At 41.3% G+C, this 24,329-nt stretch overlaps 1 protein-coding gene across 1 annotated transcript in view; it reads left to right on the top strand.

Moving 5' to 3' along the window:
- Positions 1–24,329, top strand: part of Osmr (oncostatin M receptor) — a 42,138-nt gene that overhangs the window by 11,910 nt on the left and 5,899 nt on the right. The window contains 12 exon segments of the mRNA XM_090332025.1: positions 737–909; positions 5,329–5,500; positions 7,055–7,330; positions 8,475–8,610; positions 9,143–9,294; positions 14,172–14,314; positions 14,997–15,150; positions 17,030–17,106; positions 18,917–19,139; positions 20,399–20,581; positions 21,686–21,790; positions 24,071–24,244. Coding sequence (XP_090188151.1) covers positions 737–909; positions 5,329–5,500; positions 7,055–7,330; positions 8,475–8,610; positions 9,143–9,294; positions 14,172–14,314; positions 14,997–15,150; positions 17,030–17,106; positions 18,917–19,139; positions 20,399–20,581; positions 21,686–21,790; positions 24,071–24,244 — 1,968 coding nt within the window.

Below are 24,329 nucleotides of genomic sequence, written 5' to 3'. Positions count from 1 at the left end.
ATTTTTATGTAAAATATGGATTTTTACTACTTATGAGTATGAATTTGTGTCTCATTATGGTTCTGATCTGCATTTTTAATGACTAATGATATTAGCATCTTTTCAGGTGCCATTTGTATATCTTCCTTGGAGACATGTGCATTGGAGGACTATACCCATTCGTGTGGGGGGGAGGAGGGAGGGAGGGAGAGAGAGCTAGGGAGCAGGCTCCTGGGCACTGTCCCGAGATGTTTTGCTCAAGGCTAGCACTCTACCACTTGGGCCACAACTCTGTTTCTGGCTTTATGGTAATTAATTGGAGACAAAAGTCTCTCTCTCTCTCTCTTTCTCTCTCTCCCTCCCTCTCTCTCTCCCTCCCTCCCTCTCTCTCTCTCTCTCTCTCTCTCTCTCTCTCTCTCTCTCTCTCTCTCTCTCTCTCTCTCTCTCTCTCCCCCTCTCTCTCTCTCTATTTATTTATTGGTCCTGACTAGCTTTGAATTGCCATCCTCAGGTCTCAGCCTCCTGAGTAACTAGGATTACACAGCATGAACCATTGGTGCCTGGCTGTGTTCACTCTTAATATGAGTACTTGAGTTGTACCCTTGGCCCTTTTGCTTTTGGTATACACATTTTTTTTCCTAATGTAACCCAATGACAATATTGAACAGTATTATCCAATATTCAGATAACAGTGTTATCATGACTATTCAGCCATGACCAAGCAAATGCTATTTCATGTCTCTTTTTGTTCTTTCAGTTTTGGCTGAACTATCTCCATTGACTCCTGCATCACTTAAAATTTCCTTTAATTCTCAACTTCAGCATCTATACTTACAATGGACCGTCCAAAACTTTCCTGATCACCAGGAACTAAAAATGATATTTCTGATAGAAATCAGTAGAATTAAAATATCCAATGTCATCTTGGTGGTAAGTATGATTTGGGGGATAGGAGTTCAAGATTCTTAAAATCCTTTTCTGATGCTATGATTTGTTGTCTTTTTTCCAGCATTTTTTATTAGCATCTTTTAGTTATGCAAAGGAATTTCATTTGCCATGTCCAAATATGCATACAGTGTTCCTTGATCCCGCCTTCCATTATTCTTCCTCCTCCCCTTTTCCAAAGCTAACCTTCCAACAATTTGTGTTGTTCCATTTGGATCAAATTCATTCTTTATTCTTAATTTTCCTTTTATCACATATAAGACCACACACACAGCACAGAGAGTTTGTTGTGTGGCTCCAGATGAGAAAGGCAAGAAATTATCATGCTTCTATATCCCTTACCCAAACAAGGAAGATGGATATCTACATACAGTCTCCCTAGGCCAGCAGTGGCCACATGTCCCATAGAATTGTGACTGCTATACAAAGTCATTATGCGACTTTCCCAGACCTGAAATTGAGGAGAACACAAGATTCTCCTCTAGCTGGGCACCATAGCGTATGCCTATTCCTGGAAGGTGAAGATTGGGAGAATCATAGTTTGAGGCCAACCTGGACAAAACATTCATAAGATTCCATGTCAAAACAATAAAAAAGTTATATGCAACCATGCATGCCTTTCATCCCAGTTACACAGGAAGTTAGTAAATGGGTGGATGGGGTGGAGGGGGGAATACAATACTGCATCTCAAAAATAACCTAAACCAAAGAGGCATAGCTCAAGTGGTAGAGGACCTACTAGCAAGCACAAGGGCCCAAGTTCAAGGCTGTCCTCCCTGCAAAGAAAATCCTTCCCCAGTGAAGAAGAGAGCCTTTTGGAGAGCCCTTCTAGTCTGAACAGTTCTCTTTTCTCCACAGGCTTTTTTTCTGCAGTGCAAGCCAGCACTGCATCTGATGCTGAAAGAGCGTGATTTCAGACCATTTTCTTTCCAAACGAGCCAAACGAAAAGCAACTCCCATCAGAGAGCTTATAACTGGACTAGGGCACTTCCAGAGAAGAGCTGGCTCACAGCCATGCTACATGTTCCTTCCCCAGCCAAACATTTGCCCTCCCTTTCATCACTTTCTGAATGATTTGTCAGTGGCAGGGAGAAAGCAGAGGAGCAGCTCAAGTTTGGAGGGAGGCCTAGAACATGAGTCAGTTTAGAGATAGTGCTCAAGCCTCAGTGATGAATCAGTGACCTTATTTATACTACTGTGTCCTCATGAGAGTCAATTTTGTGACTCACCAGTGTTGGAACAGGCCAAATTAAACTAGCTTAATAGAGCCTAAAGACAATCCCTTGCATTCTTCTTTTAATTACTGAGTTAATGTATTCAAAAACTTTTTTTTATCTCTTTGATATACAAAGTTGTAAACACCACAAAGCACCGATTTATGTTAGTCATCTGTATAGAGTATAGAGGAGAAACATAACTCATTACATATTAATGAATTGAAAATTATTCAGCTTGGAGTATTAGACCATAGGCCCAGCCTAAGCACTGGGCAAGTGTGGGGATTTCAGTATTGGACACACTGCAGCAGGAATGAGGGACAAACACACAGGTGGTGGTCTCAGTGTGTGTGTTGGGGAAAGGGAGGATGCAGTCATTGCAGTCAGTCATTGGTGAGCTGCTGCAGGATGGGGTCAGGCTTGAATTTCTCTTGTAATTTAGCTGAAGGATTTTGATCCATAACATGAAAGGAAATTGTGTGTGTGTGTGTGTGCGCGCACGCACGTGTGTGTGTGCGTGTGTGTGTGCACTCGCATGTGCACACACACGCATGCATGCATGCCAGTCCTGGGACTTGAGCTCAGGGCCTGGGCACTGTACTTGAGCTTTGGTGCCCAAGGCTAGCATTCTACTACTTGAGCCTGACTCCCCTTCTGGCTTTTTTTTTTTTGGTAGTTAATTGGAGATAAGAGTTTAATGGGCTTTCCTGCCCAGGCTGTTTACAAATAGCAATCCTCAGATCTCAGCTTCCTGAGCAGCTAGGATTATAGGCGTGAGCTATATAATGCCTGGCCAAATATGCCCGGCTATAAAAGGAAAGTGGATGTGGATTTTGGAATCTAGAGATGAGAGAGTGTGTTGGATGTGATGAGAGGCCAAGAGAGAGGGGCCTGAGAAGCTGCAGGAGTTGAGGGGAGCTCTGTGCACACAGGACCGCCTGGGAAGGCAAACTTGAGGCTAGACCACACGGGACCATGGGCATGTGCTCAGAATTATTTTGTTGTTGTTTTAAAATCCCAAGGGCAGTAAGAAGGAAAATGTGACAAGATGTGATTTGGACTTTTGAAAAGTCTACTCAGCTGCAGAGCAGAAAGCAGCCAGGGACCTGGGAAGGAGCAGTGTGTGGTAGCCAGAGATTTGGCCAGAGCAGAGATGGAGGAGATACGGGGCTCAGTGTGAGGGAAGATGCAAGAAGAAAATCAGCATGTGAGTTATTGGCAGACTACAGAGTGCAGTTTCTGGAACAGATCTAGTTTTCTTTTTCTCTTTCTCTCTTCCTTCCTTTCTATCTTCTTTCTTCTCTTCTTTTCTTTCTTTCTCCTTTCTCTTTCTTTCCTTTCTCTTTCTTTTTCTCTCTCTTTCTTTCTCTTCTTCCTTCCTTCCTTCTTTCTTTCTTGTACTAGAGTTTGAACTCAGGGCCTGGGGCTCACTTGGCTTGTGCCCTACCACGTGAGCCACATCTCCAGTCAGTTCTACTTTTCTTTTCTTTCCATTTCACTGTTTGGCCTTCGCATTTTGATGTCAAAATGTCTTAGTAAAAAGTTTCAAGATTGCACATGATAAAAAGAGTGAAAACTGAATGGATCAGGACCTCTAAACTTGTAGATAAAAACTATATTTTATGATCTAAGAATAATGTCATACAATAAAATAGAAAACTTTAAAAAAAATAAAATAAAATAGAAAACTTTTAACATCTACAGCTTGCACCTGATTGGACTAGAATGTTATCATTCCAAGGCAGTATGAATTCTGCCAAGTACATTGTATAAGGTCAGCCACCTTAAGCAGGCATGGTAGGGAAGGCCTCAGAATGGCTACCTGTAGACATGGAGGAAAAGAAGGAAGGAAGGAAGAAAGGAAAGGAGAGAAGAAAAGTGAAAAGGAGAGAAAAAGAAGGGAAGGGAAAGAAATGAAAGAATAAAGGAAGGGAGCATGTAGGGAGAAGGGAAGAAAATGAAGGCAAGAGAAAGGAGGGGAAGGGAAGGGAAGGAAGGGAATGGGAAAGGAAGGGAAGTGACAGGAAAGAAAGAAAAGATGGGCTCATGAAGAAAAGAAGACTAGATATGACCTAGGACTCAAGAATGGAATATCCTAAATGTAGAAAAAGTTGACACTAAGCCAGGAGTACTAAGTGAGCCAGAAACAAGAGTTAAAAATATAGGCAAAGCTGGGGCTAGGAGTTTGGCCTAGTGGTAGAGTGCTTGCCTACCATGCACGAAGACCTGGGTTCGATTCCTAGGTTCCACATACATAGAAAAAAGTTGGAAGTGGTGCTGAGGCTCAAGTGGTAGAGCTCTAGCCTTGAGAAAGTTCAAGGACTGTGCATATATATATAGGTAGGTAGATAGATAGATAGATAGATAGATAGATAGATAGATGTATGTATGGGCAAAGCCAAGCATCAACAGCTCATTCCTGTAATCCTAACTACTCAGGAGGCTGAGATCTGAGCCAGCCTGAGCACAGAAAGTCCAAAAGACTCTTATCTCCAATTAGCTTCCAGAAAACCAGAAGTGGTGCAGTGGTTCAAGTGTTAGAGTGCCAGCCTTGAGCTGAAGAGCTCAGGGACAGCATTTAGGCCCAGAGAACGACAGCAACAACAACAAAAGCATAGGCATAGCATAGAAGTATAGACAACTGCTCTACAAACATTGTAAATCATCCTGTGAGGTTGATATCTCATGGGCTCATGAATCTGGCAGATGGACCTCAAGGGAGAGGAGTGGTCTATATCTGAAAATTCAAGAGACAGAAAAAAATGAGGGAGACATGGAGAGCAATCTGTAGACTTGTTCTAGCTCAACGACAATAAATAAACAAGCAAATAATATTGTTTATTCTTTTAAAGCATTGTTCTATTTTCTAGTTTCCAAAAATTTTTCTTAGCAGGCATTCTGTATCAACCACTACAAATACTTGCCATCTCTAATCTTTCCCCCAAGACTTAACTGGCTTCTGATTGCTTCTTACTTGTCACTTGTCCTCTATGAAGTCCCTGGAATTGAGGAGCATAGGAGTTGAAGATGGAGTTTCCAAGAGTGCAGGAAACCATCTCAGAGTAATTGGGGATTGATTGGTTAGAAATGAGTTGAAATGTAGAAATATGTGCTTCCAGAACATGGAATTGAGCTGTCTCTTAGGTTAGGATGCCCATATTTTCCCAATGATTTCCTTTTCGTTTAGGAGACTTACAGAACCACTGTGAAGCCCAATCAAGTCATCCACTGGAGCTGGAAATCCAAGCTGCCTTTAGAATGTGCCACACACTTTGTAAGAATAAAGAGTATGGTGGACGATGCCAGGTTCCCCAAGCTGAGTTCCTGGAGTGAGTGGAGTTCGTGGGAGGAAGTTCAGGGTAAGAAGTGGAGTGATGACAAAAGGGACTAGGCTTACTACTTAATATTACTCAGGAAGAAGTCATCAAGTTGTGGAAGTTCCCTTCAGGAATCTTGGGTAATACTTTCATGCCGTTTTCCTTTGTCTCATACTGGCAGTAAGTAGTATGGGTGTAGCCAGGCACTGGTGGCTCACACTTGTAATCCTAAAGATCTAAGGATCACGTTTCAAAGGCAGGAAAGTCTGTGAGACTCATCTCCAATTAACCACCAGAAAATGGGCAGCGGTGCTGTGGGTCAAAGTGGTAGAGTGCTAGCGTTGAGCAGAAGAGCTCAGGGACAGTGCCCAGACCCTGAGTTCAAGACTCATGACCCACAAAAAAAAAAAGAAAGAAAGAAAAAGAAGAAGTATGGCATGGGTGAAATTTGCCACAGGGAGATAGACATGTAAGGTCTTCATCTTTGAACTTACTCATTTAGCTAACGATGAAGTTGTGTTGGTTAGTTTTTCATGGCTGTGATAAAAAAATCCCTTACAGGAACACATTAAAGGCTGAAGAAGTTATTTCGGTTCATACCTGCAGAACTTTCACTCCCTGGTTACTTGGCTTCCATGTATTTGTCCAGAATATCATGGTGGCAGAGGAGAGCTCAGTTCTTGGTGCAACCAGCATGGCATAGTCAGATCAAGATGGAAATCATGACTAGGCCAGAGAACGCCATCAGAGAGCAAGGCTTCCCTGGGGCTTGTGCCTGGATATGCAGGAGGCAGTACACTGGAGTGTTTGTTCCTTGTCTGGCTTTCTGTGGAAGAGAGGAGTGCTGCTTACCTGTGCAGAATGGTTAGGCCTACTTGGCCTAACACAGTGCCCTGTGTGCTGCCCACAGCCTTTCTGCACGGCTCTGTTAGTCTGTACATGCATACTGGATCAGTGTGGCCTTTGACGTCATGAGGTGCGGGGAGTGCCAGCCCTTGTAGTTAGCGAGCCCTGACTGGAGAAGCAGATGGCTCAGAGGGGGGACCTATGTGTCCCGCTTCATATAAAGTAGGAGCAGATGTGAGATACACAGACACTTCACCCAGGGCCTCCCACCGGCAGGACCCCTAATAATACCAATGGAGGGACCACACTAATAATGGTATTGAGACTATCTTTCACAGGAGCAGTGACCATTCATATCACAATAAGAGCAAGAGTGTTTTTCTTTTTTTTTTTTTTGCCAGTCCTGGGCTTGGGCTCAGGGCCTGAGCACTGTCCCTGGATTTTCTTGAGGCTAGGGCTCTACCACTTGAGCCACAGCACCACTTCTGGCTTTTTGCTATGTATGTGGTACCGAGGAATGGAACCCGGGTCTTCGTGCATGCTAGGCAAGCACTCTACCACCAGGCCAAACTCCCAGCCCAAGAGTGTTTTTCATGCACCGAAGAAAGGCTATTGGTTTGGTGTGGAAGCTCAGGTTGTTTTTCCTTAGAAAAGTCCAAGGATGTTTATGTGAGGGGGAAGTGGGAGGGGCTTTGCATTGAATTTGGAAGGAGATCCTAAGCAAACTTTTTATAATTTTTTGTCTTGCAGCCCAAAGGCCTCTCAAACCTAATGCATTGTTTGTATTCCCTAAAGACAAACTAGTGGAAGAGGGCGCCAATGTCACAATTTGCTCTATTTGGGGGAGCAATCTAAAAGACATATTCTGTTATTTGGAAGGTGAACTGATTCATGGAGAGCAACTTGATTCACATATACGGACATTCGAGTTGAGTAACGTTCCTTTTATTAGAACAGCAGGGACAAATTTCTTTTGTACTGAAAAGCCAACAAATATCACCAATGGCATCGTTCTCTCTGTCTCACGTAAGTATGCAGAATCTGTCATCCCCTCCAAGCAAATGTTAAATCTGCTTTACCCAAAGACAAGTAAACATTTCCACACATGGCCTTTGTTTCCTATTATTCCTCAAGTCTTCTAAGGAGAGGTTCTGAAAGCAGTATCCTGAAGCAATACTTCCAGGATTTCCTGTTGTTTTCTTGCCTTGACAATTTCATTCCTAGAAACTGGCAGTATGAAAGGAGAGAAAATTAAGGTTACGACATGACCATGAAGAACATATCCTGCTTTCCTTGAGCTGTGTGGAAATTCTCCCCAGATCATACACGGAAGAGATGGGCAGAAAGCCAGCCATAGAAAGTCAGCCAGAGTAGTGGCCCGGAAGCCTGGGTTCAAATCTTCCCTGGCTGGGCCAAGTCTCTACTTTTATAGAACGAGGACTGTGATGATCATGGAGACTAATGCACATAGACGTGCCTGGCACAGGACTGGCTGCATGCAGGCAGTGACATCCCTGTTCATTCCTGCGGAAAATCAGTTCCATGGGCAGTGTCGGTGGAATAGGAGAAAGTTGGTTTTCCTCTCGGAACTCCACTCAGTAGCCTCCTGTGTTCCATCTTCCCTTCCTATAGACAGAATGGCAATCCCTGTGACATCTTCCTGCTTCTGTGGACGTTCCAATCTCCTGAATGCTTACTGCATCTGTATCCCTTAACATGGCCCCTGAGAACCACGGGAACCCACGTCCTACCAGGCCTTTGTTCTTCCTTGCAGCTTTCTCCTCCAGCTACGGCGTTTGGCCAGTTCACAAAGTCTGACTGACTTTCTGGCTTCCCCTGGGCTGTCTGTGAGTCACAGCACACAAAATGAGCATTGAGTGATCTTGGGGACACATCTGCTCTCAAGGGAACACAGTGCCAGTCATTTGTACTGCTTACCCTCTCATATCTGGAAAACCACCAGGGAGTCCAGAAAGAGGGAACACATTGGAAAAGCTCCTAAGATGTGGCTTTTTGTAGCTAGTGACCTGCTGGCTTCCCCCTTGGCTGGCCCTTCCTGGTTGAGAGGACTTTCTTGGCTTAGTATTACATCCATTTCTGTCTGATGTATCTTCCAGTAAAGGGGCTTCATCAGGTATCTCATCTCTTTCCTTTTTCTTTTTATGGACAGACGTTCTTGAGGAGCCCAAGGACTTTTCTTGTGAGACCCAGGACTTCAAGACTTTGAGTTGTACATGGATACCTGGGGTGGACACACACTTGGATTGGTCTATGCAGCCTTCCCAAACTTACACTTTAGTTGAATCGTAAGCTAGTCCTCCTTACCTTATTCACTGTAGAATCATTGTTTATAATGCATGCGATAAACATGACAAAAGTACACTTAGATGTTACAAAAAAAAAAACAAGCTTGTATGGCTATTTTCAAGCAACATGTTAGGATCAGGAGTGAGTCCTGAGGTGATCGTAATAGGCACATAATATTTACTATGTTTTTTTTTTTTAGAAAGTATGCCATAAAAAGAAGAAGAGCGTTAATGATGTATCTGTACGGAAAAATACACTTTAATCTGCTGATCTGGCTCTACATGAGTTTTCTAACTTTTAAAGAATATTCCAAGTAATAAATGGTTTTCACCACCCATGAGGGGGAGTCAGCAATTCATCTAATCACATCTAGCAAATTCACTAAAATATATTTTCCATTACTAGTATTTGTTGATGATGGCTAGAAGTAGTATATGAAATAAAGTTCAAAAGTCCCCAAAGGCTAAGCATACATTTGTGGCTGTGACAGCAATACAGATCGCTTAATTCTTTTGTTTACTTTTTCTTAAGGTTTTCTGGAGAAAGAAAACAATGTGAGCACAAAAACTTATGTAATTGGAAAATCACTCAAGAATTACAAGAAACCTATAACTTCACTCTCATAGCTGAAAATAACCTAAGGAGAAGGAGTGTCAATCTTCTTTTTAACCTGACTCACCGAGGTGAGACTTCACTTGTTAGCAGCACATCTATGGTCAGTAATTTAACTTGAACTCACTTTGCATCCAGTGAATGTGCTGGAGAAGTTTTCAAAATTCACAGCCTAAATACAACTTTTACTTTCTACCCAGTGGTCATTCCACAATTAACATCATGAGTGTGTATATTCAGTATTTTTTGTTTTCATAATGTCTCCAGAACCAAAGAACTTGGTAAACAACTGCAAAACTAGGACTCTGAAAGGAATTTATCTCATATTCTATTCCACATTCTGCCCATCCTTCCTTTCCACTAAGATCAGTATCATCTCCCTTAACTATGACAAGTAAAAACCAAGAGACTTATTCTAGCTCTGGTGGCTCACACCTGTAATTTCAGTTACTCAGGAGGCTGAGATCTAAAAATCACAGTTCAAAGCCAGCCTGAGCAGACAAATCAGAGAGACTCCTTTCTCCAATTTGCCAATAAAAAGCTAGACGTGTAGGTGTGGCTCAAGTACTAGAACATCAGCCTTGAGTGAAAAATTTAAGCAAGTGTGACAGTCCCTGAGTTCAAGCCTTAGTACTGATGCATACACACACACACACATACACACACACACACACACACACACACACACACACGTTATGACTGCTTTAAATTGTGTGTAAGTGTATGCTCTTATTTTGTAATTCTAAGATGACGTTTATGTTTTGTTTTGTGCATTAAGGGCATGATACTCCATGCAATAATCTATTCATTACTTTTTATATAACATTGAATTCTTAAGATTCACTGTTGATGATACTCAACTCAAAGTCAATATTCAATACTCAACTCACTATTGAGTACTGTTATAATCTGCTATATTACAACAGTATTCCATATAAATGTATGACACATCTATCTAAAAATTTAATATATTTCAAGTTGTTATGAAATTTTTTTGCTTTGGGGCACAATTTAAATGAACATGAATATTTTGCCTTATTTATTTATTGATTGATTGATTGATTGCCTGTCCTGGGCTTGAGCTCAGGGCCTGAGCACTGTTCTTGGACTTTTCTACCACTTGAGCCTCAGCACCATTTCCGGCTTTTTTTTCTATGTATGTGGTACCGAGGAATCAAACCTGCGTCTTAGGCAAGCACTCTACCACTAGGCCAAACTCCCAACCCTGCCATATTTATTTTTATTAGTATTTGGTAGTATGCAAAGATGATGTTGGTTATAGAGTTCTTATATATGGTCTTTAGTAAATTAAATTCTTTTCTAGGTTTCTTCAGGCTTTTATCATAAAAGAATGTTGAATTTTATTAAGGCCTTTAACCTTCTTCTTATTGTAAAGGTGATATGTAGAGGGGTTACAGTTACAGAAGTCGGGTAAAGAACTCATTTCTTTTTGGATAGTGTCACCCCTCCCTCCCTGGCTCCCAGCTTCTCCCTCACTTCCTCAAGCAGAAGATGTATAGTTCATTTGCAACATCGTATTTAGTGAGTACTACTGCTGTATTTGTTCAAGCTCTGACCCTTCATTTCTGTGCCACCACTTATTCTCCCAGAGACAGAAAAGTTTTTGTTATTGCAGTTTTCCTTACCTTTTGTCTTATTTGTTCATTTAATACATTTTATATGTGAATCTAATACCCAGTTACTCTGTGTGTGTGTGTGTGTGTGTGTGTGTGTGTGTTTACTGGTCCTAGGGCTTGTACTCAGGGCTTAGGTGTAGTCCCTGAGCTTCTTTTGCTCAAGTCTAGCACTCTGTCACTTGAGCCACAAAGCCACTTTTGGCTTTTTCTGAATAGTTTTTGGAGATGAGTCTTACAGACTTTCCTGTGCTAGCTGGTTTTGAACTGCGGTCTTCGGATTTCAGCTTCTGAGTAGGTAGGATTACAGGTGTGAGTCACTAGCACCTGGCTTACCATTGCTTTTCATGTGTTCATATCTATAATTGAAATTGGTGGATGCAGAATATATAAATAATCTGAATATCAAACTATTTTCTCAAATTGTAATTCTAATTATACTTTTGCCCTCAGATCATCCCCTATTTTAGAACTGAGCTAAAAAGACAGGGGTGGAATGTGAAGCTTCCCTGGTCTTTATTGTCTGACAAAACATGGTGTAATATTTGTGGGAAAATTCAATCACATACGCTAACAGAATGAAATATCATCAAAGCTACATAACTATAGCAATAAACACAACACTTACTTGCCACTTACTTGCCATTGTAGCAGTGGTATTAGCACAAACAGACCAAGAACATTAAATACACAAAACAAATAGGATTTTTAAAATCAGATCTAGGATACAGAAGATTTCACTGATTGGATGCTGAGGGCTCAAGACTGTGATGCCAGCAACTATGGAGACTGAAGTCAGATCCAGGGAGATTATAAGCCAAGCCAAGCAGAACAGTCCCAAGACACTTCATTTCCAATTAACAAACAAAAAAAATGAGTACTGGACATGAATCAGGTGGCAGAGCATCCCCTGAGCAAGCAAGCAGAGTGAGTAGGCTCTGAGTTAAGCCCCAGCAAAACTGAACCCCACATGGGCTTTTATTTCATATTATAGTTTCGGGTTTTAACATTTCTATTGAATTCTCTTTTGATAGCTTCTATTTCATTGCCTCAGTTATTCCCCCCTTTTGTTCATTTCAGCGGTGTCCAGCTTTATATCTCAGAGCTCTTTTGAATCCATTGCCTAACAGTGGTACTCATAAAGTGTCACCTGGAGATTGGCATCTGTCATCATCTTTCCCCTTGAGAATTGTTGCATTATACTGGAAGGTTTTAGATGTTGAATAACTTGTGCTTATATCCTAAACATTGTTCATGTGATTTTGTTATATGAATGAAAAAATCATACTAAGTGAACTAAGCCAGACTCAAAGGAACATAGGATCAATGGCTTCCCTCATTTGTCATAATCAGTAGAAACCTTGGTCTCTCCTAGCAGAGATTTGCAATAGAGCAAAACCTAGATACATAAGGCCATATAGTATCACCTGGGGTGATGTCATTCTTTCTGAAAGCCACATAGAATTCCATTTTGTACAAATACCACATCTTGTTGATCATCAACTAAGGGACATCTGGGTTGGTTCCATATCTTTGCTATGGTAAATAGTGCTGCAATGAACATCGTTGTGCTAGTAGATTTAGTATGTCCTTGTTTCTGGACGATTGGGTAAGTGTCTAGTAGTGGAATTGCTAGGGGAGCTCTATGTTTAGTCTTGAGGAATTGCCATACTGCTTTCCATAATGGTTGAACGAGTTTGCACTCCCACCAACAGTGTAGTAGTGATCCCTCCTGGCCACATCCCCTCCAGCATCTGTTGTTATTCGTTTTCTTGATCCTGGCCATTCTAACTGGAGTGAGATGGAATCTTAAGAGTTGTTTTGATTTGCATTTCTTTTATGACCAGAGATGTTGAGCATTTCTTCATGTGCCATTTTTGTTTCTTCTTCAGAGAAGACTCCCTTTAAGTCTTTGGCCCATCTTTTAATGGGATGGTTGTTACTCTGGAGATTAGTTTTGGAGTGATTCAATTTTTTAAGCTTTTGATATATTTTAGATATGAGGCCTTTGTCTGTTGTGTGGTTGGTGAAGATCTTCGCCCATTCTGTAGGCTTCCTAATTAATTTACTAGCTATGTCCTTTGCCATACAAAAGCTCTGCAGTTTAATGCAGTCCCACTTATCCAGCCTTTCTCTGATTTGTTGTGATTCTTGGTCCTTATTAAGAAAGTTTTGACCTGTGCTAAGGAGGTCTAGTGTATCTCCTATTCCTTCTTGTAAAGTTTTCAGTGTGTTGGCTTTTACCTCAAGGTCTTTGGAGTTAATTCTAGTGCAGGGTGACAAAGAAGGATCCAACTTTAGTTTTACGCAGGTGCTTAACCAGTTCTGCCAGCACAACTTGTTGAAGAAGCTGTCTTTGTTCCATTCTATTTTTTTTTGGTTCCCTTGTCAAAGATTAGGTGGCCATAGGTCTGTGGTTTAATATCTGGGTCCTTAGTTCTATTCCATTGATCTTCAGGCCTGTTCTTGTGCCAGTACCAAGCTGTTTTGATAATTATAGCTATGTAGTACTACAGACCTATGACCTCCAACAGTTTATGAAATTTAACAAAAAGGAGCACACAAAATACCAGCTCCTTTGGGACACGGCAAAGGCAGTACTCAGAGGAAAATATATAGCTCTGAGTGCATACAAATTGGAAAAATTGCAAACCAACAATTTAATGTGTCACCTTAAGCTCCTGAAAAAAGAGCAACAAACCAACCCTAATCCCAGTAGAAGGAAGCAAATTATTAAAATCAAAGCAGAATTAAATGAATTGGAGTCCAAAAAAAACTATAGAAAGAATCAACAAAACAAGTAGTTGGTTCTTTGAAAAAATTAGCAAAATTGACAGACCCTTAGCAAATCTTTCTAAAAAAAGAAGGGAGCATACCGAAATAAACAAAATCACAGATGAAAATGGTAATATCACAACAGAAATTACCAAGATCCAGAGTATCATGAGGGAGTACTTCTCAAACCTTTACGCCAACAAATTTGAGAATCTAGAAGAAATGGATGAATTCCTAGCCAATATTAACTTACCCACACGGAACCAAGAAGAACTAAGCCAACTCAACAGGCCTATTTCAAGCACTGAAATAGAAATGGCAATAAGAGACCTTCCACCTAAGAACTGCTCCTTGTTGTATGTTTGATCTGTGACTGAGGAAGGCTCTTCTTGACTCTCATCCTGTTACAGTAATCTGATTTTGTTTGCCATTTTCTTAAACATGAAATTGCTGCTGCTCAAATGAATGAAAGAAGACATTTTCTAAAGTCCTTTCAGATCTGAGTTTGTGTCTTTGTTTCTTGCTTTTGTGTCTGACAGTTCATCCCCTGGCTCCCTATAATGTCAACATCAAAATTATAGATGCCACACGAGCCGAGCTGACGTGGAATGTGCTTGCCCGTGGAAATTACTACACACTTTTGTGTCAGGTTGAACTTGAAGGTGAAGGAAAAGTGATACGGGTAAGAATTCAGCTTAATTTTCTATTTGGTGTAACTGGAAGAGACTGCTGAAAAAAAATCACTATAATTATAGCTCTGTAATGGAGTCTAAAGTTTGGAATTGAAATTCCTCCGGTGCTGTTCTTTCTGCTAAGAAGTGTTTTTGCTATACGGGTTTTTTTATTATGCCATATGAAATTTTGGATTGCCTCTTCTATTTCTTTAAAGAATGCCATTGGGATATTGATGGGTATTGTGTTGAATTTGTAGATAGCCCTTGGCAAGATTGTCATTTTCACAATGTTGATTCTTCCAATCCAGGAGCATGGGAGGTTTTTCCATTTCCTTAGTTCTGCTTTAATTTCCTTTTTTAGTGTTTTAAAGTTTTCATCAAAAAGGTCCAAGTTCAAGCCCCATGACACATGAAAGAAAGAAAGAAAGCAAGCAAGCAAGCAAGCAAACACAAGGCATGGAATACAAAGCCTAGCACCGCCAAATAAATAAACCAGTACAGACATTAACTAATTAAATTAACCTTTCATTAATGGGGAGAAGGCCTTAGGAACTTTTTGTCTCCCAAAGGAAAACCTGGCCATTCTCACACTCAGGATTTGCTGTGCTCTGACTTGGGGTTGCATTGAGGCGTAATTGTTAACCCTTCTGCTTTCTGTGCTGTTTTTATTTCCTTTCTTTTCTGATCAAGCAGGCCAATGTGTCTGTCAAGGTGAGTGGTGAGGAAGTCTTCAGTGAGCTAGAGCCTGACACAGAGTACCAAGTCCACATCCGATGCGCTGATGCAGGCCACTTCTGGAAGTGGAGCGCATGGACTGATCAGAAGTTCAGAACACCTCAGGCAGGTATGTTGCTCTCCCTGCCACGTAAGCTGCAGAAGGGCATAAGTCTCAGGAGATAGGTTAACATGCTTGTGAACTTTTAGCAACACCTGCAAATAAGAGAGAACCTTTTTGAAAATTGCAACAAGTGCCTCATAAGTGGGAAGACATAAACCTCACATGTTTGGCACCAGTGTTATTACTGTTGGACATTCTATCACTTGCTTTTCAGTTTTCTAAAACAGTTTTTCAGCTGTGGCTGTTTCTGGATCTTAGGCTGTTTTAATTATCCTGGATATTTAACTCATGATTGTGGAAAAATGGAGGTTGTAAATTCCATAGGAAACACTGGTCTCAGACTAAAGTAAACCAAATTAAAGTATCAGCCCATGTTGGGCAATGTAATGATATTTTCAAGCTTAATTTTTACTGGTAAGTCATTTGCTGTGGCTAGGGTACAGTGGAAATCCTCCTCTGCATGTTTTTGGTGTTGGGGTTTCCTCAGAGTTGACTGCATTGTTTCCCCCAAATAATATGTCCCAAGCTTAACTTGGCCTAAGAAAATGAGTTGTCCTGGTCCTGCTTCCAGATCTTTCCAGTTTTACTGCTGTTCCTGGGAGGAAGGATTCACCTAGTTTGTGGTGTTATTGAATGGCACACACGATACTAATAGCAGCAGCTCACCTACATTGTGTGTTCGTTACCTGTGTGCCACTGTTTTAGTGCTGTTACGATTGTAGAGGAGACACAGACAAGCGAAGTAATTCTCTGACCCAGACATGGGTGACTAAGATACTTTTCTTACACAGCCTGGCCTGGAGTTTCTCCTTAGCCAGCACTGGGTTTGGTGTATTAGCATTACAGCCCCAAAATAATGCTGATTCAAATCTGGGCCAAGTTGCTGCCCAAGGAAGGACTACATATATGTATTATATCTCTTCTGGGTTCTGGGTTGGCAGCAGAATTATTTCTATGGTATTTTGAGAGCACGCCATTCAACCAATGGCTCTAATTTGGAGACAGTAAGGTTAACTAGTCAAATGTACAACTGGGTTGGTATTACACCAGGTCTGCATGCTTTTCTACTCAGAAGGTCATGCTGACCCGAGGCTCTGATGATTTTTTCCTAGGGGTGCAAATTCCCCAAGAATCTCACATATACATACACACATATGTATAACTTGCCATTGTGTGTTATAATAGCAATGTTTTTCTTTGAGTCTTTTGCAATTTTAACTAAAAATTTTATGCAAAGGGAAATAGAGGAAGGGTAGAATATCATTGGATTACAAAATCATAAACCAGAAAACACTTTTATACTGGCTTTTGGTTATATTAGTAAATAAGATACATATACTGATGGTGTTTATTTACGTGTGATGACACTTTGCTTAATGCTGAAAAACTTAGTGTTTAAGTGGATTGTCATAATCAAAGCATAATCAATGTCATAAGTATGTATTGGCATGGACTACAGTCTCAACTCCATTGCGGCTGTGTTTTGGTTTGGGTAGTGATTTTCAAGCCAGCTGAAGAGCTTGCTTCTACCCCAGAAGGATCTCTGCTGGACATTATAGCCTTGACAAATAGCACCAGGAATTAACAATGACCTGCTACCTGACTTAACTCCTATAATTGCTCTGATAATTTTGGGGGGAGGGCTGGTCATTTATAAAGGCTTTGAGTTTTGTGTTGCATTCAGGATGAGCTGATCTTTTTCTTTCCTTAAGCACTTACTATATACACCTAGTAGGAAGTGAGTAGTGTGGCTTTGTGCACAGGGGCAGAAGGATGAAAGCCAGACCTCTGGCAGGACAGGTGGTTGTTGCTGTCTTAGGATGATGTTGAGTGTGCATATTTGGTCTATGCTCATGTTTTAATCCACTGTCTCCTCTCTGCTCAGCTCCCTCAAAGGCTCCAGTTGTCTGGAGCAAAGTGAGGAATGAGAATGGCAGTTGTGTTGTGAACTTATTCTGGAAGGTAAGACATACAGGTTCAGAGCATCTGATGCTGCCTCTGGGGTTTCAGTGACTCTAAATAGCGTGTCTCCGCCCAGTGGCAAGAGAGGAGACTTCCACTTGGAATGGTGGGTCTCTCTACACCTCCATCATAATGCTTGCACCCTTTCTTCCCTGACAGTCCATGTCCTAATTGCTAGAACCTTGTCAGTGTGTCCTGTTCTTCTCTCCCTAACTTTTACAAGGTTCAAGTATATGTGGAGGACCACAAACCATATATAGACAATGCAGTTGGTGGTACCTGAGTCAGAGCCTTGCATTTGCTAAGCAAGGACTCTACCACATGAGCCATGTCCCCAGGCCATTTTTGCTTTAGGTATTTTTCAGGTAGGGCATTGTTGCCTAGAGTCCTCCTCAGACCATAGTCCTCTGATTTATACCTAGCATGTAACTGGGAATATGCATCATATTCATCTTGCTTGTTAAAAGGAGTCTCGCTGGCTTTTTGCCTAGGTTGACTTCGGACCACAACCCTCTGCTTCTCGAAACACTGAGATTCTAGGTGTAATTCACTTCTACACATCATATTTTTAAATTATGAATACTTAAAGTCATTGTGTTATGTAAAACTTACAAATCAATATAGTCAACTTAAGACAAAATAAATTGTACCTTTCTACCTGGCCTGTTCTACTCCAGGATGACCTGGAAGCCCAACTGTGTATTCAGAACTGTTGGATTCTTCAGTGTTTCGAACTAAAATGTGGTGAAAGAGTGTTGGCTCCTGTCACACACCTCCATGCCGTTTGTTCCCTCATGGCATTTGGTACATTCTGTGGGGAACCTCTGTGCATATATGCATGTGGACCTACTGGGCTTCTTTCAGATGATGTCCAAACTGGCTGAAAGATATGTCTCAGTCCCAGGTGTAGGATGTACACTCAAAGCACAGCCTGTCTAAGACAGGAAGGCTTGAGAAACAGATGTGGACTTATGCTACAACTGTGTGGGCAGGAAATTCTCTGCTATGTAGAGAATTTTCTAGAAGATGAAGAAAGTTAGCCCTGGGTAGGGAGAGGACATGACCAGATGAGAAGTCAGGGTAGGACTCAGGCTCCTTCTGCAATGACCTTGAGGTGCTGCTGCTGGATCTTCTCCCCGGATCTTTCCTTGGCCACCCTCCTGCCCTCGCCTCCATGTTTTATTCTTCCTCCAATTTACCATTTCTTTGTCCTGTGGACTCCAGACCCCATCTCTGCTCTCTGAACATTGTATCTTGACTATAATCCCTAAATGATTGTATTCTCTACTCATTTTGCTTAATTAGAATACTTGATTCTAAGGTTTGTGTAGAGAAGTTTTGTTTTTTTCTATTTCTTTAAATTATCCAGGCGCCAGTGACTCACGTTTGTAATCCTAGCTACTAAGGAGGCTGAGATCTGAGGATCTCAAAGCTAGCATGGGCAGGAAAGTCTGTAAGACACTTCTCTTCAGTTCATTACCAAAAACCAGAAGAGGAGGTGTGGATCCAGGGGTAGAGTGCCAATCTTGAACAAAAAGCTAAAGAATAGTGCCTAGGCATTGAGTTCAAGCCCCAGTATCAGCACACACACACACACACACACACACACACACACACACACACACACCCCACAAAAATTGCTCAAAATTCCTCTTGTCAGGAGGGAGAAAGAAGTGGTTTGTACAAATATATTTGTATACATGTGGGCTAGGAGGTTGAGGGATAGAAAAAAATAAATGATTATATAAAATTTTTCAAAGTAGAGCCAACTTTGAAAAGATTGTCAATGTTTGTTTGTTTGTTTTTTCAGCCATTGTCAAAACATCATGCCAGTGGCAAGATCCTACATTATAATGCAATTACAGAAAGCCTAGACAAACCATCCAGGGTAACAGTGCACTCCACCTCAGGCCTACATAACAGCATGGAGCTAAGACTAGACCAGTGTGCTTACCAAATCAAGGTCACAGCCAACAACAGTGCAGGCCAGTCCCCTGCATCTGTCATTGTCATCTCTGGAGACTCTGGGCAAGGTAAGCTGGTTTTGAGTGGCTTGATTTCCAGTCTTCTGTGAGCAAAAAAGCCAAGGGAGAGTTCTAAGCATTGAGTCCAAACCCATTACCAGTAGAACAAAACAACAAAGAGAGCAATTGCAGTGTTAAAGAAGCAACTTGCTCGGGGTGATAACCTAAGTTCACTGTATATCTCAATAAGTAAATGTTCATTGCTGTGCAAAGCAGATTCTTCCCTTTGATGGAGGAAGATGAGGAAACCATAAAGGCTATGTCTGTGATTCCTTCTTATGTTCCTACCTTATGCCAGAGTAGCCCCAGCCCTTCAGCAATGTGATGTTTTAGAAGACTGTTACCATGCTCTCACTTCAATGCTCCTCTGTCATCAGGATGGTTAGAGAGAATGTAGGATGTCCAGCGTAATTCGAACTTTGTACAGGGAAGTCTATGTCAAATGCAAGTCTCTGTAGAACATGATGGCTCCATGAAGCCATCCCACCTTCATTGTCATTGTCAAACCTTAGGAAAAGGGCCTCAATACCAGGTACATCAGCATGGCAGCCTCTGTCATAAATGGCATCCACATCCATGCACAGTCTAGCTCCATCCACAGCTGACTGCTTTCCCTATTTATCGTTCTTTATGTAATTCCTACCCCTAACATCTCAGAAGCAGTGATCAGTCCAAGGACAGCCTGGCCCGTTAACAGATCAAGCATCATTTGTGGCTATAGGGCAGGGATCAGCCAAGACTTTCTTGGTAAAGGGATAGAGTAAATATTTCAGACTTCAAAGTCTCTCTCTATATGTTATATTCTTCTTTGTTCATTGATTAGTTCTGATTATCACTGATGAGCTCAAGGGTGGTATTAAGTGATATTAAGTGAAGTAAACAACTAATAAGGAGAAAAAGTTGATTTTCCTGAGCTTTCTGTTCAAAATAAATTGTGTTGTCTTGTGTGTAGCAAGACAAAGTATCATGGTGGGAGTATGTAGCAGAGAAGAGCTGGTCACCTCATGGTGGCCAGGAAGAGAGAAGATTGGCCCATCTCCCAATGACTAAACTTCCTCCCACTGGGCTCCATCTCTTAGAAGGATTTACCATCTCCCAGTAGTGCCATGCTCTTAGGGCCACTGCTTTAGGACATGGGCCTTTGGAGGGAATTTCATACCAAAATATATCCGGTACATAGCACATGTAGATTCATTTCCTCTAGAAACTGTAAAAAGAAAACAAAAATAGTTGAAATTAGAAGCACTTTTGTACGTGTTTGTTTATAGAAGAAGTTGAAGAGGAGATAATTAGACGTACAGAGGATGGATTCTTTGTGTCCTGGAAGCCTCTGCCCGGGGACAAGGTTATAGGCTATGTTGTGGAGTGGTGTGCACGTCTCCAGGACCAGTCTTGCGATATGCAGTGGAGGAACATAGGACCCAATACCACAAGTACAGTCATCAGCTCAGGTAAGCACTGCTGTTCTACCATCCAGTCCAGTCTACTTTGCAGCAAGTTCATCTAGGACTTCTCCTTCTCAAGAGATTTTGTGCCGAGCTCATTATTTTAAAATGACAAATCTAACCTGGGCTCTAGGAGTTCACATTTTATACAACTGTATAGGATTGGATTTTCTTTAATCTCCTTTTTTTTTTCAGGATATGTGGACCCGAGGTCCAGATTCACTTGCTTGATTATAAACTTGTTCTTCTTTATCTCAAATGAATGATAGGGATGTTGTAACCCATGGGCAGAGAGCTTTCTTTATCTTTTTTCTATTCCTGATTTTTTTATTAAAGTATTTATTAACATTGATTTTTTACATCATATTTCAAATGTCATGTTTAACAAGCAAGTATTCAAGAAGGGAATCTATACAATCACTGGCAGAGAGCTTTCTAAGAGACAGAGAAGTGCATGGATTGAGAGTTGTTCAGAGTATAGCGCTGATAGGAGTCAACCATAAACTTAGAGCTTTGGTGAGCATTTGAATGCTCACCTCCCACACTGGATTTATACCTTGAAGCATGGTAGTTTAGCAAAGCCAAAGGAATCCAGTTTGGGCTTATGCAGGAGGGGTGTGGCGCCATCTCCTGGATGGAGGGAAAGATGTGTGAATTGCCTGGGTCCACAGAAATTGGAGTCTCTAGTAGGTTAGAATAGTCTAGTGCCCTCTGGGGAGAGAACTGCAGAGAGGCAGAGAAGAGGGGATATGGGAAAGAGAAAGCAAAGCTTCGAAGCCCCTGCGAAGAAAGATAGATAGCAAGGAGCCCTAAGGAGAGTTCAAGATGATGGAGAGTTGGCAGGGGTTTTGCCCCCAGTTTGTGTAAGAGGTCTGGCTTGTCAGGACACTGCAGATGACAATCCTGCAGCTTTGCTGGAGTCAACACCACAAGGTGAGGTGATTCTAAGGCTTAATGAAAGGAAGGAAGATGGTGGAGAAAATACAGCAATCCTAGGAAGGGAAGGAAATGATCTGGGAAACATAGATTCACTTTTCACTCTTTTCCTTTCCAGAATCAATGGGCACACCATTCTGTGTTGTTGAAAATATGTTGACTTTTCTTCTCTAGATGTCTTCAGACCAGGGATTCAATATGACTTCAGAGTTTATGGAATATCTACAGAACGGGTTGCTTCTTTAATGGGGAAAAGAACAGGATACTACCAGGAACTGGGTAAGTGGAAAGTATTTAATGGGGTCCAGGAAGGATTTGGTCATATCCATCCGTGGATGCCAGATATGTGTTTAGGAAGATTTCACCTCTTGCCTGGCTTTCATGGTTCCGTTTATGCTGGAAGTTGCATTCTTTTTTTTCTTTTAAACAAGATGAGTATAAAACATTTTTCTATGGAAACAAGAGCTTTATCCTGTATGATTGTTATTCTTAATGTACTCTGTTATTTCTCTTCTCTTTTGTTGTTCTCTTTATTAATCTCATGTTGTTACTGTATCTGACTTTGTTACCTGGAATATTGTATATACATTTATTTGTTCATTTGAAATAGGAAAGGGAAGGGGAAAAACAAGATGATTGCGAAGGGTGGGGGTAGGGAAATGCGGACAAAAACATGAGAAGGTGTGTCAATGTGTGAGAAGTAATGCATCTACCATCTGGCAAATATAACTGTAACCCTCTATACATTACAATTAAAACAACATTTTTCTTAAAGGGTTATTTTTGAACCACAATGCACACAACAATGAAATTGTTACTAATTCTAGTACCCAAAGGCATTCAGTTGTATCATAAAGGAGTATTCTTGAACAAAAGTTTACAATCATTGACCTGCATGCTTTTTCTTTTCCCCAACTCATTTCTTGCATGTGGACTCATTTTTTTTTCAGTATTTGGTTACTGATTCCACAAAAGCCAGAGAAACAATTTTGTAGTAATCAGAACCCAACTGTATATTGTTTATTTTATTGTAAATAATAGTGAATAGTGTCTTAGTTTTATATTTCTTTTAAAAAATAAGTATTCTTTTCTTTGCATAGCCATATACTTTTTTTTTTGTCAGTCATGGGCTTGAGCTCAGGACCTGAGCACTGTCCTTGGATTTTCTCAAGGCTAGAGCTCTACCACTTGAGCTTCAGCACCATTCCAGCTTTTTTTTTTCTATGTATGTGGTACCAAGGAATCGAACCTAGGTCTTCGTGCATGCTAGGCAAGCACTCTACCACTAGGCCAAACTCCCAGTCCCCGAATCGACTTTTATTGATAACCTCAAATTGATAAAATGTAAAATGTACCGTAGTATCTTGTACTCCCAATGACCAACTCTCTCTCTTCCTTAGATCCTATGTGAATTCTTTTTATTTTATTCTTTTTATATCCATGATAATGGCTTAAAGTCCTAGAGCTGGAATACTCATATGAAGTGTTTGAACTTTAGTATTAGGGACAAATTAAAGGATTGCTGCTCTACTAAAATCCTCTTTCCTTTTGTGTGTTGGGTATTTTCAAAGTAAAATCTTGCTTTATGTGAATCTGGCCCGGGCTGCAATCTACTTACCTGTGTTTTCCCACATCACTGGGTATGACAGGGAGAGGCCTTTCTGCCCCACTATCATGCTTCCTCCTTAGCTGGGGTGACAGGAAAATGCTAGGATTATAGGCTTGACCTACTGTGCCTAGCTTTGAATTATTTAAATATGCCTTTCATTTCTTATATATGTTGACAACTTTTCAGTCATGCTGTGAACTGGCCCTCTGTAAATTTTCCCGGATGGTCCTGGATGGGGTTTTTTGTTTTCTGCGTGGAGCGCTCACTCACACTCTGACATCCAATGACCCAGGCCACTGGAAGCAGCACAGAGTAGCCTGGATGGACCTAATTATTTCATACTAATCAGACCAAAGCTCAGTTTCTTCACTCGGGAGAAGCTGAGCCATAGTTCCCAGCTGCCTCTGAGAGAGGCGGGGGGGGGGGTGTCATTGGTGAGCATTGGTGAGTGGGTTTGTGTGTTTAGAGCAGTGTGCAGAATTCTGGTGTGGGAGCAGACTTAGGAAAAGCTTCTGAGTACACATTCTCATGTTTCCCCACTGGCACGTGAATAACTGCATTGCTTTAACATGGGAAATGGAGTTCTTCTGCCATTTGGTCTCTTACCTCTTGGAACATAACCCTGCCTCTTCTCCTCTGTGGTTTTCTGTTGGGTCTTCTCTCAAAGGTTAGTTAGACTTCAAGTCCACAATCAAGTCTAAGAAAGACTTGTTTTTGTCAAAATATGTGTGTGATCTTGTGTAAGTTACTTTATCTGTCTGGGCATTTTCCAATTCCTTCCCATTTCTGATGAACGACATTACATTGAACTCTCTTGGGACAGATAAAGCTCCTCACTTGGCATAAGCTCTGTGGCATCTGAGCTGCTGCTGTTCTCTGTTCAGTTTATGTGGATGTTCTCAGGCCATTTCCAGATCACAGTGTTTTCTCATCTCTTCTTCCTCTTGCAGTTCCTTCAACGAATCCTCAAGTGGCTGTGAATAACGTGACCTCCCACTCCTTCATTCTGAACTGGACAGATTACTCCACCCTTAACCAGTCAGGTTTTATTCAAGGGTACCATGTCTATTTGAAGTCCAAACACAGACAGTGCCAACCAGGATTTGAAAAGGCCATTTTTTCAGGTGACGTTTCTTTGTATTTGTTCAACCATGTTGTCAGGATCTCACTGTTGGAAAGCATTGGTATGAACAGCGAGGCTCCGGGTTC

Source organism: Megascapheus bottae, chromosome 4 (assembly GCF_031878675.1).
Source record: "Megascapheus bottae isolate mThoBot1 chromosome 4, mThoBot2.hap1, whole genome shotgun sequence".
NCBI classification, from domain to species: domain Eukaryota; kingdom Metazoa; phylum Chordata; class Mammalia; order Rodentia; family Geomyidae; genus Megascapheus; species Megascapheus bottae.
Note: the sequence above shows the minus strand (reverse complement) of the source record. Positions and strands in the feature narration are given on the sequence as shown.